The sequence below is a fragment of the Diadema antillarum genome, unplaced genomic scaffold (assembly GCF_040938485.1).
Source record: "Diadema antillarum isolate AM-2024a unplaced genomic scaffold, OU_Dant_1.0 seq00000876_RagTag, whole genome shotgun sequence".
Lineage (NCBI taxonomy): Eukaryota > Metazoa > Echinodermata > Echinoidea > Diadematoida > Diadematidae > Diadema > Diadema antillarum.
The window spans coordinates 1,521,307-1,541,502 of NW_027271740.1; the positions used below are offsets into that span (position 1 = coordinate 1,521,307).

General features: G+C 36.1%; 1 protein-coding gene across 1 annotated transcript in view; it reads left to right on the forward strand.

Annotated features, from left to right (window-relative positions):
• The window catches only part of LOC139740743 (double zinc ribbon and ankyrin repeat-containing protein 1-like), a 76,573-nt gene that overhangs the window by 3,970 nt on the left and 52,407 nt on the right, over nucleotides 1–20,196 (forward strand). The window contains exons 2-7 of the mRNA XM_071651311.1: nucleotides 4,983–5,157; nucleotides 7,587–7,734; nucleotides 12,106–12,235; nucleotides 14,578–14,760; nucleotides 17,258–17,358; nucleotides 18,618–18,735. Of these exons, the coding sequence (XP_071507412.1) occupies nucleotides 5,049–5,157; nucleotides 7,587–7,734; nucleotides 12,106–12,235; nucleotides 14,578–14,760; nucleotides 17,258–17,358; nucleotides 18,618–18,735 (789 nt within the window). The 5' untranslated portion in view covers nucleotides 4,983–5,048. The remainder of the gene's footprint in view (nucleotides 1–4,982; nucleotides 5,158–7,586; nucleotides 7,735–12,105; nucleotides 12,236–14,577; nucleotides 14,761–17,257; nucleotides 17,359–18,617; nucleotides 18,736–20,196) is intronic.

The following is a 20,196-nucleotide window of genomic DNA, read 5'->3' on the forward strand; positions in this document are numbered from 1 at the left end:
GCTAAGTCAGGAGAGCTGAATGCTTGTTTTCTTCGACTATCTGTAGAATTGGTAGAAATGAAGCATGCTTTCATACAAACTTTTCTCAAGCATGCGTTATTTATATTTGACATGTAAGGTCTCATATATGAAAGAAGAAAATATTTGGGTTATGAACTTTGTTTTTCGAAAACGTAACATTAAAAGTTTGAAAAATTAACTTAAAATCACCATTTGCGCGTGCAAATGAAAATTTGGTAGCATCACTTTTCATTGTTCTAACTCAGTCATGCAAGAACAATGAACATTAAAGGGACTGTACAGTACTGGTTGAGGAGGGGGTTCATGTTTTGAACATTCCTAAGTGAGATAATGAGAAATCTCTTACGAAATATGAAAGAGCATGTAATTTTAAGAAGGATTCAACGTTTATTTGATGAAAATTGGTTTTCAAATGGCTGAGATATCCAAAAAGAGCCATTCTAATAAAGTGTGGGACCCACACTTTATTACGATCGCTTTGTTTTACTTTGTTTTTGGATGTTTCAGTCATTCCAAACCCGATTTTCATCAAATAAACTTTGAATTCCTCTTAAAATAGTATGCTCTGTTCAATATCATAAGGGCAATTCCATGGTAACTAGGACACAGGTGCCAAAAATTCAGAATGATATTTGTTTCAAACACCATACATTTTCAGACAGTACTTGAGTTGAAGTTTTAAGAATCATTATGTTTTTCAATAAAAGTGGCCATTTTGATTTTCAAAATGGCTGCCTAAATATGCCTATAACTCAATGGTGAAAAGAGTGGATTGTGGCATAACTTACTCTCTGTATATCCACTTTATTAGTACTCTAAACAACAATCTTTTATATGTATGCAGTTACCAGAGAAGTCTTTTACCACACGATAGAAAAGAAAAGCTGGTTGCTTTAAAGAATTTGATAAAAACTTTTAATTACTTTGACAATGATGGATGTAACGTCAGTTACCAAAAACAAGGAATTTTTAACTTTATTCATCAAAGAAAGTGAGCTTTATGATGTAACTTGGGATTTCTAATGTATGCCCATATGCCTTCATTTCAATACCAGAAATAAGGATACTTGGCATACTGGAGAGTCAAAATGATCACTACAAAATGTGTAACGTCAGTTACTGAAACTTCATACACGAGTATGTAACGTCAGTTACCATGACAGTAATTATAACTGAGGCAAAATTTTTGACTCTTGGCCATTTCAATACATCTGGGAAGTCAACTTACAACAAAGAGCAGCAATCCCTTTCATAGGGAATGATGTCATTACCATGGTACGTCCAGGGATATATATATTTTTTCATTTTATTTTATTTCTAAATTTATTTATTCATTCATTTACCATGATTATCTTTTTTTGGGGGGGAGGGGGCTTGAGCTTTCGATTTTTGATTCAGCACAAGTTTAAGGCTAAATCATCTGGAAGTTTAGTTTGCCACATGCAGTATATGCACTCAAATTAGTACATTCCCAGTCCTACGGGATGATAAAGCTACCAAAGTTTGTAGGTCTAATCAGTGACATGATTGTTTGTTTGTTTTTTTATAGAAAAGGTGGTTAACATGCAAACTTGTGCACAGCTTTATACCAACATTTACAATCTTCACCAATGTTTGCTTTTGCCAGCATTTTTCTTTTTTTTTCTGGAAACTAAGTCAAGTTTCTACCTCAAGGCAAATGCACAAACAGATATTTCTTCTCTTGCACTTAAATGCGTGGTGTAGTTAACATGGCGCATCTTGTATTATGATACGTAAGGCATGTACTCATTACTGTTTGAAACTTAACACTGATGTTGCTCAAAGTGAGAGGGGATTCTAGGGTTAAAAAAATGTTCATACAGTGTGTATTTGTTGATTACTTCTATTCATGCAGGGACATTTTGTAATACAATACATGATAATTATGAACAGGAAGATTTTTTTTTTTATATTGATCTTAGAATTCTTTCGTTGCAAAGTCTGATTTCTTGGTATCTGGAATGTATTTGCAAGCCGTGATATATCAGTGTAAAGGAAAAGAAAAACAGTTAAATTACTTCAAGCAAGGAATAAACCAATAATGCTCTTTTGACCAAAAAAGCATTTATTTTTCTTCTTCACAGAGAAATATTAAAAGTGCTACACTTTTCATTTAAATCGATTGATGATGGAGACCTTTTTTTTATTTATGGCCCCAACAATGCCTTGAAGGAGAAGGAGTAAAATAAAGAAAAGAAGAAGAAATACATCATAATAGATTTCATATATATTTATGCATATTTATGAGTTGATAAGTGTGTTTTCCCCATGACCTGAAATATATTTTGATTTTTTTTTTTTCAAGCACAAAAATATGCATGTTTTGTGTAGTACTGCAAAGTATTATGGGTGGAGCACTCTAGATATAGAAACTTTCCTGTTCATTAAATAAAAAAAAAAAAACCCTTAGTCATGTCAATATACATGTATTTATACTTGGAACTGCTTAATCTATTAATGGCTCTGTGTAATCATAAATGTTGAATTAGAATTCAATCTTAAGACAAATGTCAAGAAATATCCTCTTGTGCATTTACTTTATTTTTGCCCAACTGTGCTATGGCATGGGGGGGGGGGGGGGGTTGCCCCCCAAGGGCCCAACCTATTTGCGTCTTTAGATTTTGTTTTAATTTGTTGCTAAGTTGTTGCCTGGGATTGTTACTGGTATATTGCAGCAGTATGATAACCTGTTAAATAAATTAGTTCTTTGTAAACCCCATGGCAAAGTATGTGTAACGTCAGTTACTGACATGTTTACCTTTAAGTTTTCATAGAACACAAAGAAAATGGACTAATGTTTCATTTCATTTGTGTATTTATGACTGATGAACCAAGGTATGACTCCATATCAAACAAATCATTCTGAATGGTCAGAATTATGAAAAATCACAAAGCTATTCCCAATCATGATTTTGCATATGTAAACCCTATGGCAAATGTAAGCGTAACGTCAGTTACGTAACGTCAGTTACCGTCATGCCTTCACTGAAACTGGCATGGCGCTAAAAGGAGACAACTAAAGTGCACATTATTTTGCACACCTGTTCCTAAGAACCTAAGTGTACTGCCATATTAAACACATAAAGGTTAAAAGTCAGGGACATGAGATATTTCCATTTAAATCCACACCATAATTTCCCATGTCCTTTTTCCGTAACGTCAGTTACCGACACATTTTCACTTGCTATGTGATAAGAAATGCAGTTTAAGAGAAAAACTTTCCACCTATTTCTTCATTCTCATGAACTTATTCATCAATGCTAATTGCAAGCCCCTGGTGATTTCATTCACAAAACTACAAGGTAAACAATTTCATGAAAATCCTTACGCGTAACGTCAGTTACCTTGGAATTGCCCATAAGTGTTTTCTTGGTATCTCTCAAAAAGTTAAAAGCCCAATTCTCATCTCAACCAATACTGTACTATCCCTTTAAGTTGTACATCAAATGAAAGCAGAAAAGTTTATTTTTCCATTGATATATATCTCATTATAAAGAAAATGTATGATTTCGATAGTAGAAAGTTGCATGGAAATCTGGTTTCGTTTTTTCTGGGACACGCTGTATACTGTAAAAGTGGTTTCTTTCGCGGTGGTTTTATTTTTGTGCTTTTCGCACTTTGAGGTTGAACCGCAAATTTAACATCATGTGAAAATGTTTTGAACTTGTCGCTTGTACAATGCTATCATTACCGACCGCGAATTTAAACCAACGCGAAAAAGTGCGCACCGATGGAAACCGCGAAAGTTTCTGTACGCGAAAGAAACCACTTTTACAGTAGCGTGTGCTCAGTGCAGTGCAGTGCAGTGCAGTGCAGGGCAGTGCAGGGCAGTGCAGTGGCTAGCATGCGCTAGCTCCACCACCAAAATAATTTCCTACTTTGTGGCACCCGGGGTACAACCTTAAAAAAAAAAAAATGATTTAATTCAACAAAATGGCTGATTTTTATTTGGTACCCCGGGATACCATTTATGTCATCATATTGTCACTGTTTTAGCATAATATAATGAAAGAACACTTGACTTGGCTCTTTCAGATTCAGAAAGCATGGGGGATGATATAATTGCTCCTAGCGTATGTTGGCCTGCAGGTGTCAGTAACAAGTGTTGATAGAATGCATATTTTCATGAAAAATTAGATATTGTTGCATTCCTATATTTTCCTTATTGTTACAACAAATTGATGTTATTTTATGTGCTGTAGTGGTCTTCTTACTCCATCAAGAACGATACTGAGAGTTTCAATATTTTCCTAAACTCACTGATACGTTTTACTTCCTATTAAGTGGCTGTCAATGCATTTATTTCAACAAAAGATGATGCCTCATCCACATTATCTCACTTCCTGACAGTTTCCAAATCCTCTACTAACTAGTGCCAACAGCATTTGTTGTTTTTTTATTCTTATTGGTACTTTGTTATCTAATTTTTGGTACTTTTTGATTCAATTTGTCTACTTTATTTTGATTTTGTCGCAAAGTGTGTCGAAGCATTGCATGTTTTCTTAGTTAAAGACCAGGTTTCACACCTCTTTTTCAATGTTTGTATGTAATTATCAGAGTACAATGCTGCTTTGTTTGTGAGCTTCAGGCTAACTGTTTTATCTTCCAAATTATGTAGAGCTCCTCTATCTTGGCAGAATATATGTGATGAAATGACAACATGAATAGTTCGTCTGCCCCTGAAAAGTTGTGAAATACGTGTTCACTTGTATCTCATGACATTTGGCAGCTTTAATTATTGCGGCTTATTGTACACTTGTACAACTGTATCAGTTGCTTTCATTATAAAGAGAGAACATTAATGTGGAAGCTTGCGTAATTCGAATGTAATATTCATCGATGAATTGTGATGCAAACATTCTACATATTTCTGATTTGTTTTTTATTGTTTGTAATTGATTACTGGCCTGATTGTTTTGTCTCTTGTTTGTTATATCCAGATTTATTGCTTCACTGCAACGATTGTCTCATCTGCCCCACTGCCATCTTGAACATCAGTCATCAATATGGCTGCTGGTGCTGTAGTTGTCCCGTCTATCATTCCACTTCGACTCCCTGTCCAGGGCAAAAATAAGAATGATATTGACACAAATACTTTTGTGGAGCTCAAAACAGGTAAAAATTTAAAGGACAAGTCCACCTTCATCATATTCATGTACATGTGGATTGAGTGAATGCAGCAAGAATGCATCAGTGAGAGTTTGAGGAAAATCAGAGTTTCTGCTCAGTCACTGCTGGTGATGTCACATGTGTAGAATGATATAAAGAAAATGCAAAGAAAGTAAACATATTTTTACTTTTCTCACATAATAATAGAACACTTGACTTGCTTCTTTCAGAAGGGATTTGAATGATGTTACCCTTAACATATATCAGTGACAAAGTTGAGGAAATACATACACTTTCTTTAAAGAATAAAAATTTTGTGACATTTTCTCTATCTTTTCCGTAACGTTATAAGCATGTGACATCTTCCACTGTAGTAATCTTCTCATCCAGCAGTGACTGCACAGATACTTCAGAAATTCATAACTTTTGAACAGATTATCAGATTTTCCAAAACTTTCGCTGATTTGTTCTACTTATATTGCTGCATTCACTCTATCCACGTATGAAGGTGAACTTGTCCTTTAAGAATGTTTGTTCCATGAATTATAATGAAATGTATCAAGCAAGATGACCTATGCAATGCACGTGGATGATCACATTTCAGGTGTTGATTTATTGTACCCTGATCATCACTTACATGGCCTAAAGAATGTCTAGATGCAATGTATGCCATATATTTAGGTGATATGCTATGTGTGTATTACCTACCAGGTATTGTATCTGACTGTACGGAATCATCGTCTTTTATTATTCCCATTTATTTCTGACGAATTTTGTGAACGCAGTATCTCAACAATGACATGACCAGCTAGAGATGTACTCTGTGAGAGCACAGACCTCCACCAAGCAGCTCATTTTCACCTCTGATCTTGTTCTTCCATAGAGATCAGTGATTTCCACCTGTACGTATGGATGCCGAAAATCGCCCAATTTCCCAATAAAAGGCTTTCGCTACGTCATCAACTTCCAGCTGTGTGACCTACTTGTAGCAGAAACTAGAGCATGCACTTTAATAGTGCATGTATGAAAACGTCAAAAATGTGCAGTTTGAACTCCCACGTTCATTGACCCTACCTATCAAGATATTGTAAATCCTTCATAAAATCCATAAAAATTCCCAGATCACTACCAAAATTTAAAATCATATAGGTACTACATGTATTCCTTATGTCATTCTCAGCCTTTACTGTACATGTAAGTTTCATTCAAATCTGTTCACAACTTTTTGAGTTATTTTGCACACGGAAAAAGCCAAACTTTAATTTTTGTCTTGGCTGTTTCACTGGCGCTGTGAGTGATTTATATTGTTGGGGCAGTATATACAAAGATGTCAAGTTCAAAAAAATTTTATGAGTGAGATTTTCATGAGTCGGCATTTTGGCGCGCGCGCATGTGCATGAGCGAGGGGAGGGTGTGGGAGGGGGATGTCCACCCTCCCATGGTTAGGAGCTTTTTCAACTTTTAGCTCTTGATGGTACAAGTTGGTGCATATTTAAGTGACTATTTTTTACTTATTTTGAATGACAAAAGGGAAATATGCCTTCAATTGCAACTCTTACTTTAATCCTTTAAGCTATGCTCCCAATGCGTGAGAAAAATGGGTGTCATGTGTGAGATCGTGAGACAGACCCTAAATGCTTGAGTCTCACTCACAATGCGTGAGACTTGGTAGCTCTGTATATAGAACAGAGTATTATGCAGAAGTCACCCTGAGTAACATGGTAAAAAGCATTCACTTTGGTATCTTTCTTCTTGTAAGTCAATAGCTGGTGATTGAATGATACAATATGTTGAGACACATTGCACTGGTACCTAGCTTATAAAGGGAAGTTGATGCAAGATGCAATTGCTGGTGTACATAATGAATGCTGCCATTGATTTCAGAGGCAAAGTTGAAGTACTATGCTTATGCTATGCAAGGGTGTGATTACCTTTGAATTTATGAGACCATACTTCTGTACGTCGATTTCTAACTGTCCTTTTGAAGATGTGTCTGTAAAGGGCGACCGATATCTGATGACCCCCCCCCCCCCCCAATGTATCTCCTAACTCGTCTTAATGTGACAAAGTTTCATATCTCGTTTATAATGATATTATAAATCATGCCATTCTTATTTGAACAGATTATTGGATACGCCCACAAAAACCTTCCAGACCAAGGTTCTATGGATGACATTATGTGTCAATCACTGCTAAAAGTACTAAGTATGATTAACAAGAGAAATTGGAATACCTCTTCCCCCCAGGCTGAGGATAACTTACATGCATGTTTCCATACATCTTTTGTTAAAGCATATTAATGTGATGAATTAATGATGTGTGCGCTTCTGATGTTTCCCTTAGACTTTTACACAAAGACCTCATAGTGATTGGAATTTCACGCAATAGGCAAATCTACTTTTGACCCATTCAAGATTTTGCTGATGTTTTTGCAGCAACTCCAGATACAAATATCTACTACACCATCAATGGAAAGAAACCTGATCCATACCAGCAGCTTGGAGAGAGAACTACTTTCCTCTACCAACGACCCTTCCGACTTACAGAGGGAAAGAGGACAGTCAAAGCTGTAGCTGTTGCAAAGTAGGATTATTCACCCTTGTGGTATAATTATCAAGATATTGAGAAATGCCTCCATCTCTCCCTCTCCCTCTCTCTCTCTCTTACCTTTCCTGTCTTATATGTGACCGTGCATCACAAAATGAACAAAAAATGGCACACACTGATTTTGCGTGAGGGCTGAAAATAAGTGAAATGGGTCAACCTGGCCAATATTGACTTTTTCATATTTTCTAAAAGAGCAAGTCTTCTTTTACATTGTGCTAAAATTTGGGGTCATAAAACGGGCGGGAAAGTGTGTTTTTTAGCAGTTTATCTCGAACATTTTTTGTAGAATAGTGTGATTTGGTGTGTCTTTGTAGTCCCTTTTTCATTTCTGAAAAACCTTGTACACACTCTTCACTTTCAACTCTAATAACTTTTGAAAAGATAGTGCTACTGCTTTGAAAGTTGGCATTAATTATGGACAGAATGTGTAAATGAGGCATGCTTAATTTCAGTTTAATCTGATCATCTCTTCATTGTTATTACTCGGGTGGTTTACTTCCTTTTTATGCCCCGCCAACGAAGTGGCCGGAGGCATTATGTTTTAGGGTCGTCCGTCCGTCCGTCTGTCCTAGCGTCCGTCCGTCCCGTTTTGTTTTTGTCGATATCTCGAGAACTGTGTGGTGGTTTTACATCAAACTTGGTATGAGGGTATATCCTGGGGGATAATACTTTGTTTGGATTTTAGGGTCACGGGGTCAAAGGTCAAAGGTCACAGGTTATTTTGTGAAAAAAAAGGTTGAAAATTCATGTTTTTCTCCACATCTCGCAAATGGTTCAAGGTATCTTCATGGAACTTAGTATATGCTTGTTCCAATGGGCAGTGATCATCTAGGGAAGTTGGGGGTCATGGTTAAATGTCAGGGGTCAAAGGTCAAGGTCAACTCCTCAAAATATCACTACTTTCCCCATATTTATGCAATGCCTGAAGGTTTTTTTTTTTTAACTTGATGTATACATGTATTACCCAATATATATTCTATGGGAAGTTTCTTGCCAAAAGGTCAAAGGTCAAGTGAAAGTGCTGAATTGCACTATTTCCTCCATATCTCAAAAGTAACTCAAGGTATCATCATGAAACTTACATATTTATGCATGTTCAACCTAACAGTGATTCTCTTTGGAACTGTGAGGTCAAAGATCAAAGGCCAGGTTTAGATTATGCTATTTTCCCATTTGATACTGAAATTATGCTTTTTCTCAAGACCTTGAAAATTACTCAATGCATAAACTTATAAAAGGGTCAAAAGTCAAGTAAAAATCATCAGTTCCCCAAATACCTGCACTCTGACATTTAATCATTCATTCAATTGAACCTAGTTCTAGGAAAGTGAACATTCAGCACATTTGTGTCAAACCTGTCATTTTGATATTTTGCCAATTGTGTGAAACTGTCATCACACATCGTCAAGACATTGTACTATAGACCTATTAGGAGAACCATGCATTATGGCGGAGGCATATCAGTCACCGTAGCAATATATCTAGTTTTTGTCTCATTCATCGCACAGCCAGCACGGCTTGGTATAGATTAAGCGCTTGAATAGACACTGTACTTCAGCAACCCTCTTTTCTTAGTTCACACTTTTCCTGAGTTTGTGCATTCTTTCCAATATTTAGATAGGTTAGGAGAGTCCATTTGATTTGAATAATAGGGCAAGTCCAAGATAAGGTCCCCTCAGAAGGTAAAATTTCATCTTTGCTCAATATTGACATGTTTGGTATCATTTTGAAGCTTATGAGTTGAAGTTTTGATTTCCGTGGAGGAAAAAATGATATTATGTAAATTTATGCAAATTTCAAGGGCTTCATTTGCATAAATATGAAACACAGCGTTACGTATGAGACATTTTTAAAAATTCATATTAATTCAAAGGAAAGCAAATAATATTTTATTAATATGTGGACATAAGAAGTTCATCACATAGTTTAACTTGGTATAAAAATTTAGGGATTATGCAAATGATTATGCAAATTAGCTCGTGTCCTATCATGAGATGTCCCATACGTAACAAAATGAGGTCATTTTTTTAGGTTTTTTCTGAAATTGCTAAGGTTATTTTAATGCCCTTTTGGAAAGTTCTAATTTATTGTTTAGAGAAATTAAATACCAGAGAAAAAAGAAAAAAAAGTAAAAGAAATATTTTTTATTAGGCATTGAAATAATGTTACGTATGGGACAAATGCGTTACGTATGGGACATCCTCATACATATTGCATGTGAATGCATGTAGCTAGCTGGGAAGGTCTCTCAGTACACAAATGGTCAATCATCCTGAAGAAAGCATCCCAACATTGTAGCTACTTTTTGAGTTATAGACACTTGAAACAATACATGAACTTGACTGAACAATTTTCAGAAAGGGGGAGGGGAAAATGGCAAAATACACAATGAAAAAATCAGCATTAAAGGGATGGTATAGTTTTTTTTTTAGAAATGGGGATTCAGTTTTCAACATTTAAAGAGATGATTGGAAACCGTAAATATGAATAACTTAAGAGCATAAAATCCTAAGACTAGAGGAATTCAAAGTTTATGTGATGGAGATCCAATTTGAAATGGTTGTGATATACACGTATATGGAAAAAAAACAAGTAAAATGATTTTTTTTTTTTATTGCAAGTGATACACAAATTGTCCTTATTCAGTTTTCAGTAGTAGCCACAACAAAATTCATGGGTATACATACTGAGTTGTGACTCTAATCAATGACCTGACTGCTAGACAGACATCATAATATCTCAATCACTGGGGTTCCACGCAGCAGGTATTGCTTATTTATTAAACTTAATATTTCTTGTGTCAAGTTGTTTTTTATTGAAACTAAATGGCAAACTGCCCTTCATCAATGTAAGTAAACACTTTAAACTATTCAATTTTTCAGTAGTAACTATCCTGATAAAAATAGGGCATATATACTCAGGTTGGTCATAAAAAATATAGAATATGATTGAAGGTGGTTATGATGGTAAATATCTGGGGAATATTGTTCCCTTGTCAATCAGGATCAGTATTTGAGTTATTTCAACTGATTCCACCTCAATGATTATGCAAAAATTTGTTTAAATGGGCACTTTGCAAAATTATTTTGCAAAATACCCATAAACATGGTTCTCCACACACTAAACGAATGGGGGACAAAGGGCATGCATACCCAGGTTGGTCATAAAAATATAAAAATATGATTGAATATGATTATGATGGTGAATATTTGGGGAATATTGTTTCCTTGACAATCTGGATCAGTATTTGAGTAGTTTCAACTGATTTTACTTCAATAATTATGCAAGATACCCATAAACATGGTTCTTCACACACTAAATGAATGGGGGACAAACTGTCCCATACGTAACTGTCCCATACGTAACACGTCATGTCTGTCTTTAATTAGATCCTGTAATTAGAGCTTTTTGCCTAATGACATGAAACTTACCTGTGATAATCTTGAGTGTTGTGACTTTCATCACAGTGAGTTACAAGTTGTAGAATGATATACTTTCAGAGAGTTTTGAGGTTGAAAAAAATGTTCAAAAAACCAAAATTTTTCTGGTCCCATACGTAACGGCACATATTTTCTCTTCTAGAATAGAATTGTCTAGGTAATTTTTCTCAATTTTTTACATGATTATACTTCTTCTAGATATCAATCACCATGATGAAGTTCAATATGATCAAAGGCCATTAACACTATTTTTCAGGTCATAAAAGTCTCTGAATGTCCCATACGTAACATGCGCATTATCTTGGACTTGCCCAATATATCATTTTAAAGCTTAAAGTCTGCTCTTTCAGAATATAGTCTTTACTGAAAATTCATGTCTGGCGACTTTTTGTTTGCTTTGTGGTGCAGGGTAAAATATTTAGTTTAGTTGCATTTCATTTACCCATTTTCTTGATAAAGGGGACAAGATAAGTGCATTTGACTGTAAAATCTTGTGGGGCTCAAGTCAAACAGAGCTGACTGAACATAGGCAGTTTACCTTAAATGAGACAGTATAATAGGGGCTTTATAACATGCTTACTTGTCATTCATTTTCTCAAGCATGGACCAGTAATTCGAACCACTGATCTGTTCAGTCTAAAGCTTAGAGGTGTTTACTGTTATACGCCATATATTTGGCGAGTCTAAATTTTCGCAAATCGGGAATTCCCGATGATTTCGTGAGTGGTTAAATTCGCGATCAAGTCCTGTGCTGAACAGAGAAGAGTACATGCGTATGTCAAATTCACATTGGGGATCAGAGTCTATATTTTCGCATGTCTTTATTTTCACAAATAGCACTTGACTCGCAAAATTCGCGAAATATTTTGTGTATACAGTATATTTTTCTTTATATAATTCATTGCAGGGATCAGAGCAGGGAAAGCTTTGTGGTCAGTAAGACATTCTTTGTGGAGTGGACTCCGCAGGAGGTCGATGAGACAGATGAAGAGAGTTTACTTGAGGCTGAAGCAAGGAACCAAAGCCCTGGACTGAAGGTTTATAGCTCTAGAACTAATATCATCATTGCTGGGTTATTCAAACTTAATCAGGCCGGGCTTTTTTGGCTGTATGCTAATTCCCCCCCCCCCCCCCCCCCCCCCCCAGATCTCGGCCATCAGAGGTGCAATCGTGACAAAATTTGGCATGCATGACACCAACGTCATAATCTACAAGATTGCGCCATAATATTTTTTGAAACAATCGATTTTTAGTTTTAATTAATTAATTATGCAAATAAGCTCAAGATCATATTTTAGCCTAATTAAAAGCATTGAGAGCCTACTTTTTGGTCTGTAAATCTGTTTTCGCATATTCAACAATTGTACATCACAAAAACTTCCAAAAGTCATTTCAATTCTTATGTATTTTATTGTTTCAGAATTTCTTATGTATTTCTCTGTTTTCAACTTTTGTTTTCCCTTTGTCTTTTTATCGGAAATTGTCACTGACCACTTTTCTACTATAATTAGCATAAAATTAATCAATGAAAGTGATCAATTGTAAAAATAATCAGGTTTTTATGACTTTCATGACGGAGCACTGTTTTCCATAGGAAATGTACACAAAATCACCCCCCCCCCCCCCCCCGGCCCCTTTAGGGTTAAATGATGATTTGATGTGAGTGATACCAGCATCCTTCTTAAAGGACAAGTTCACCTTCATAAACATAAGGATTGAGAAAATGCAACAATATTAGTAGAACACATCAGTGAAAGTTTGAGGAAAATTGGACAATCGATGCAAAAGTTATGAATTTTTTGTGTTGGAACCGCTGGATGAGGAGACTACGACAGCTTGTGAGTCATATGCGTACAACAGTATAAAGAAAATGTAAAAGAAAATTCAACATATTTCCACTTTTTTCTCATAATAAAAGAGCACTGGACTTGCCTCTTTCTACAGGCAGGGGGATGATATTACCCATAACATGTGTCGATAAGGAGTCAGGGGAATGTGTACTTTTTTCAAAAGATGGAATTTTGTGAAATTCTCTTTATATTTTCCTTATATTGTTGTACGCATGTGACATCTAAGTTATTCATACACAGCAGTAGTCTTCTCATCCAGCGGGTACCTGCACAAAAACTTCAAAAATTCATAACTTTTGAACGGATTGTCTGATTTTCCTCAAACTTTCAATGATGTGTTCTACTAATATTGCTACATTCTCTCAATCCTTATGTTTATGAAGGTGAACTTGTCCTTTAATTTTGTTATTGAAATAGAAAATTACTTTAAGTAAAGTCTGAAGATATGTGTGTAAGTTGATGGAAGAGATGTGATATGACTAACTTATAAATGACCTCATCTAATCTGTATTTATGATTCTAAGCACTGTTTAATACTGTTTTGTGAAAAAAAACCCTTTGATATGATATATGTTTTTCAATATTAATTGTGTGTTGCATTTCAGTGAAATCTCTACTATTCTGCAAATATCTGTATTTCACTTTGTGTGTTGAAGTGAATTTGAATGTAGAATAGCATTTCACTCTAAGAATTAGGATAGTATTTTTCCAGAGAGTGAATTAGCAGTCTCCTTTCTATGAATCGGCAACCCCACCACATATTGCTTTAATACTTACCAAGAATTACCATGATACATAGTGCAGTTGTTACAATAAGCATCAATTATAGAACTTTACATCCATTTTTAGTTTGAAATGATGTTTGAAAGTACACACCTCATCAAGCTCAGTCATTTGTATGCACAGTGGCATGGAGCCATTACAATAAGCTAGTTCGGAGATAGCTCATGTGCACATGGGTACAAATGACCTTTCATTTTTCTCAGTTGGTTAGGCACTTCACTCAAGTCAAAGCGAGATAATGCAGCAGCTTGCCTAACGTAGCAATTTACGGAATTCGTATTCTAACAAAGTGTGTAGATGAAGTGACCAGAATGGTTCGTCAATCAACACTTTGGGAAGCATTTATTTCATTGTGCTGTTTTGAATACATTAACAAACTTTTTCTGTTCTGTTAATATTGCCAAATACCAGGCTTGCTGTCAGGTGGATGTTTATCCTGGCAGGCACCATTTGTAAGGATCCATGAATAATCATAGCATTACAGATGCTTATCTCAGTGAAATTAAAAACCAACCTGTCTCTCGGTACAAATGACCTTTTTCTGCTCATGCTCAAACTGGAACCCCGAACTGGCTTATTTGCGTATACGAAGGATCACGGTACATGATGTGTGCTAAATGTTAACATGATGCAATGTAGGGTCTACCATACATTGTAGAAATGCAGTCAAAACTGTTTTTCTTGTTTTAGCAATGGAGAGATTGGAATCTGAAATTTCCACTCATTTTTGTCCTACCTGAAATTAGCTGACAACAACTAAAACAACAGCAGCACTTTTGAAGAAGGTGGTAGAAGCAGAGACAAGGAGACCTGGCTCAGTGCAGGGTTCAGAATATAGAAAGCCTACCACTGGGACGAGGTTTATGGAGAATCGCATGGGATCCAAGAAACCCAGTGTGTCACGTGGTCACAAGATCACAACAGGAAAGGTGAGATAGGGTTGGATTTCATTGTGACTAATCAAGGACATTGACTTCATAATATTTTCATTTAATTGTATTTTGTCCTGTCTGCCCTTTAAGGAGGACTCACAATCATTAAAATCAGTGTATAATCTCTAAAATATGTCTGTACTTGTGAAAGAAAGAGGAAACTGATTTGAAGATACATTGTACTTCTTGCTTCATTGAAAAGTTTGCGTGAAGACTTACATTTGTATTGTCGAGCTATGTAATAAGCCAAACATTCGATTGCACTTCTAGAACGCGTCTGCAATGTTGTGCTGTCATGGTATTGCAAAGATACTGTAATTGTCTTAAAAATAAGTACAGTATGCGTTATAATATTTTCTTTGAAAGTTCTGGCATGTAAGATGAATCTTAGATCATAGAATTAAAGTGTCATATCTTAGAACTAAGAATGAAAGTGTATCTGTACCCTAAATTTTAGATAAATTCTGACATTGTAGTTTATTGTGTTGGTAATGTCCTTGAGAATTCTGAAAGTGTGAGGTTGCTCTCACACAGAGATATCAAATTAACAAGGTCAGTCCGAAATGCCTAAACTTGCCAGCGCCTTAATCTCAAACTAAGCGTAAAGTGATATTGATTGCATTCTATTGTTTGTAGTTTGATAACTTTCTGTGCAAACTGTGATGTTTGGTATCGCTTTTTGAACTTGCAGACACACACACACATATATGTGTACATGTTACGCAGCAGCAGCTAGGCCAGTGCTGCCGAATGCCAGGCCACAGTCCCACATTCTCATATCAGCGACATGTGCAATGTACACAGTTCTGTATTGTGTATACACATGTACGTATATTATGTTTGCATGTTGCTGGATTGTGTGGTCTGGCGAGAAATCGCTCTGCCTAATTTTGTGATCAATCCCCCCTGATTACATACAATGTGAATACTCGCAAGGCAGACTAAATGTTGCAGAAACGAAGGTGTACAATTTCATACCAGAAAACAAAATATCAAAATACTAAAATAGACCTCCTAATGAAATTTTGATGTCACTAAAGAAAAATTCTGGATAAATATGATGAAACCTTGTAAAGCATAGCACCCATTGAACTGTGAGAAAGGACTTAGAAGGAGGCCAAACTATTAAAGTTAACCACACCGGTGACCCGAAAATGTTTGTGTCGACAGCACACCGCTCCACCAGGGGTTAAACTAGCTAGTAGTAGTACTACAACCTACTGGTGCTATGGACTGCAAATTATAGAATTCTTGCGTAGACATAGCATCGGAATGGTGCACATACAGCCTGTACATGTAGGCATACTATGTAGAGAGTATGTAAAGCGATACCAGTAGAAAGTATTTGATGTAGACAGAGGCAAGGAAAGGAAATGTGCACACCACATGCGGCTACTGTTTTGCGATGTGGCTACTGATGCGGCAGCATGGTCGTGTGCAGATGATGAAAATTAATATTTCTCAGTTATGGGAGCTTTTTGTGATGAATAATAACTAAACTTTGCCTAGGTTACTAAGGACATGTCCTAACACCTCTCAAATTTAAATTTTTGGGTGCTAATGTACTTTAAAATTTTCACAAAAGTAATTATCCTTGATGCATGATAGTAACATTTGATACATTATGTATCCATAGTCCCGTCATATTTTTTTCAAACCAGAGTTACAGATTTCATGACATTGTATGATTATATATTTTTCAGAATTATTCTCTTGTATTCATTTTCTTTAAAGGACAAGTTCACCTTCATGTACATGTGGATTGAGTGAATGCAACAATATTAGTAGAACACATCAGTGAAAGTTTGAGGAAAATCCGACAATCCGTTCAAAAGTTATGAATGTTTTAAGTATCTGCGCAATTACTGTTGGATGAGAAGACTACTACAGTGTGTGATGTCACATGCGTACAGCAATATAATGAAAATAAAAAGAGAATTTCACAAAATTTTACTTTTTGAATAAAGTGCACATTTCTTGGACTTGTTACTGATGTATGTTAAGGATAATATTCCCCATGCCTTCTGAAAGAGAGAAGTCAAGTGTTCTTTTGTTATGCGAGAAAAGTGAAAATGAGTTGAATTTTCTTTATACTTTCTTTATACCGTTGTACTCATGTGACATCACAAGCTACAGTAGTCTTCTCATCCAGCCATGACTGAGCTGAAACTTTAAAAATTCATAACTTTTGAACGGATTGTCGGATTTTCCGAAAACTTTCACTGATGTGTACTAATATTGCTGCATTCACTCAACCCACATGTCTATGAAGGTGAACTTGTCCTTTAAATCTAGTATACACTTTGGTACAGCATGTAAACCCCAAGGTTTTTGTTGTGCATACAGCATGTCCTTCATCTTGTAAAAGTGTACATGTCAAGAATTTCTAAATATGTACATTCATAGAACATTTCCTGAAGGTGTAAAGTTGTGATGACAACTGAATTCACATTGTCATGCTGTGTAGGACGGATTTTCACTTTTTGATTCACAGACAAGTGATTCTGGTAATGGACACAGCAAAGAGAAAGTGAAGAAGATTCCTGAAAATTTCACTCAAGCCAACAGACTGCAGAGAGAGACAGACTTCCTGAAGTGAGTTTTCATTCCTCTGCCACGAAGAGTTGCCGGAGGCATGTTCACGGGTTGTTTGTCCGCCTGTCCATACTTCTGACTGGCCGTACTTCCCACCGTTCATCCGTAAACAATTTTGTGGACAGCGTAACATAAGAACCGTTAGAGGTATCCAAATGAAACTTGGCGTATGTATGTATGAGGAGACGAAGTTGTGCCTATCAACTTTATTTTGCACATGCTGAAGGTCAAAGGTCAAGGTCAAATTCTGAGAATTTCACTATTTCACCCATATCTTTGTAATGCCTGAAGGTTTTTCTTGAAACTTAGTGTATACATGCATTACCAGATAAAGATTGTGTAGGGCAAGTTTTGGGCCATGGGGTCAAAGGTCAGAGGCCAAGTGAAACTACTAAAAATTTCACGCTTTTTCTCCATATCTCAGAAATGGCTCAAGATATCGTCATGAAAGTTGGCATATGTATGTACATTGTATGAGTGGATGAAGTTGTGCTTGTCAACTTTTGGTTGCAATGTTCAGGGTCAAAGGTAAAGGCAAAATTCTTTAGATTTTACTATTTCACCCATGTCTATTCAGCGGTGCACATTTTTTTTATTAAGATGTAATTTGTATTACCAGATAAAGATTATCTAGGGAAAGTTGTGGGCTGTGGGGTCGTAGGTCAAAGGTCAAATGAAGTACAGTAAGACCTTGATTATCTGGCCATCGATTATCCAGATTCTCTTTTAGCCAGCTTTAGGGCAAAGCCCAAATGTCCATGAATAGGGAGGTGCTGCTTGATTAATCTGCAGTAATCCATGAATCCAAAGTCCAAAGTAAAAACCTTTTTCCTGTGGTTGATAAGGTGAAGTGCACTGCTCAGGTGAGCACTGGACCCATGGGTCTTATGTTTAATGATAATATCATTTTCCTGTGTTGAGAAAATGTCTTAATATTTACCAGCAGAATGATGAAAAGAATTTATATCATGCATATCAAGAAATTATCCAAATGTTTGATGGCATTACATACACTTTGTATGCACACACCATGATTCACTGTCAGATTGATAACTTACACTTAATACCAGAAACATCTTTGTAATTTTATAATTTGCATCCTCATATATCTGTTTGATTTTGTTTCTTGACTATCATTGAAGACACTCTAAATGGTCTATTCTCTATGAAGAACAAGTAATATCTAGAATCAATTCAGGTGACTGATTTTAATGTAAATTTGTGTTAACGGTATTATGACTTTTTTCCACTCCCGGCAGGTGTATATTTTGTTTTGCTGACCGTCCTGCAGACCCATTTGCAAGGTTTTGCATCTGTTGTGGCTCACCGGTCCCACCTCTCCCTAACGTCAGACTTCCTCCTCCAGAACCTGCTCAGGTTGGAATATAAGCTTATATTAGACTGTTTTCATGGACAAGTAGATATCTGACAAGCTTGATCTTGTAGACAATCTTTGCCTTATTTATCTGTTGATTCAGTGTTCCAAAGCACTTCTATGTTTATTATTAACTTTTTTTACCCCTGCTTTGGACAATTTAACAGAGACTTAGGGTGAACATGGGTGACTTTGTTATTGCATGTCAGATGCGATTTGAAGCTTAAAGTGAAAATTTTATTGCAGACCTGTCTTGTAAATCAAATATTTTACATTAGTGATATAGTGACCATGCAGCGCATAGTGCAGTTATGTGTATTTGAGGTCATTCCACTTCTATTCATGCAGGGCAACATCAGTTTCTTGATATACCCGGTAGTCTGCAGCAAGATGCTACTGTTACAAGATGCTTGCCATTACTTCAAATTTTCTTCCATAATCTACTGTTCACTACTCTACACATGAAAATTGGTGTGATGGATACATTAAATTAATCTTTTGCTCCTTGAAAAAAGGGGCACACACACACACTCACACACACACACACTCACACACAAAAATCACCTCTTGAGCTATTTTGTACACAACTGCAGGATAACCTGTGTAGAAATTTTGCTGAATTTAACGGGTTCAAACTTTTATATTTATATATCAAGATTTGAATTTATCTCTCATGCAAAACATTACACTGCTGTGAATAGTTCAATGTATGTACACTGATTTGGCCAAAAGGTGGCGTGCTGAGTTTGCTCAAATTACATTCTAATGCTTCAGTGTTCTGCCCCATTCCATAAATACCCAGAGCAGGATTGTACGTGTAGTAGGTATTGTGTGAATGATATCATTAATTGGCCATTCATTATGCCTCCGCCACGAAGTGGTGCCGGAGGCATTATGTTTTCGGGTTGTCCGTCCGTCCGTCCGTACATCCGTATGTACGTCTGTCCGCTTTCGTTTACGCGATAACTTGAGTAATATTGAGTGGAATTTTACCAAACTTGGTTCAAGTATAAAGTATGATGAGGCAATTACTTGATTAGTTATTGGGTGAAATTGGCCAAAGGGCAAAGGTCAAGGTCAAATCATTAAATTGTATCTGTTTACGCGATAACTCAAGACGGGATTCAGCAAATTTCACCAAACCTTGTCTGAGAATGATGTTTGATGGGACAATTACTTGAATAGTTTTTGAGTGAAATTGGACAGAGGTCAAAGGTCAAAGATCAAGGTCAAATCCTAACATTTATATGTTATGTGATAACTCAAAACTGGATGAAGCAGCTTTCACCAAACTTGGTCCAAGGATGAAGTATGATGGGGCAATTAGTTGAGTAGATTTTAGTGACATTGGCAAGAGGTCAAAGGTAAAAAGGTCAAGGTCAAATGCAATAAACGTTGCTATTTCCCCCATATCCATGCAATGCCCAGAAGGTATTTTCCTGAAACTTAGTGTAGACATGTAC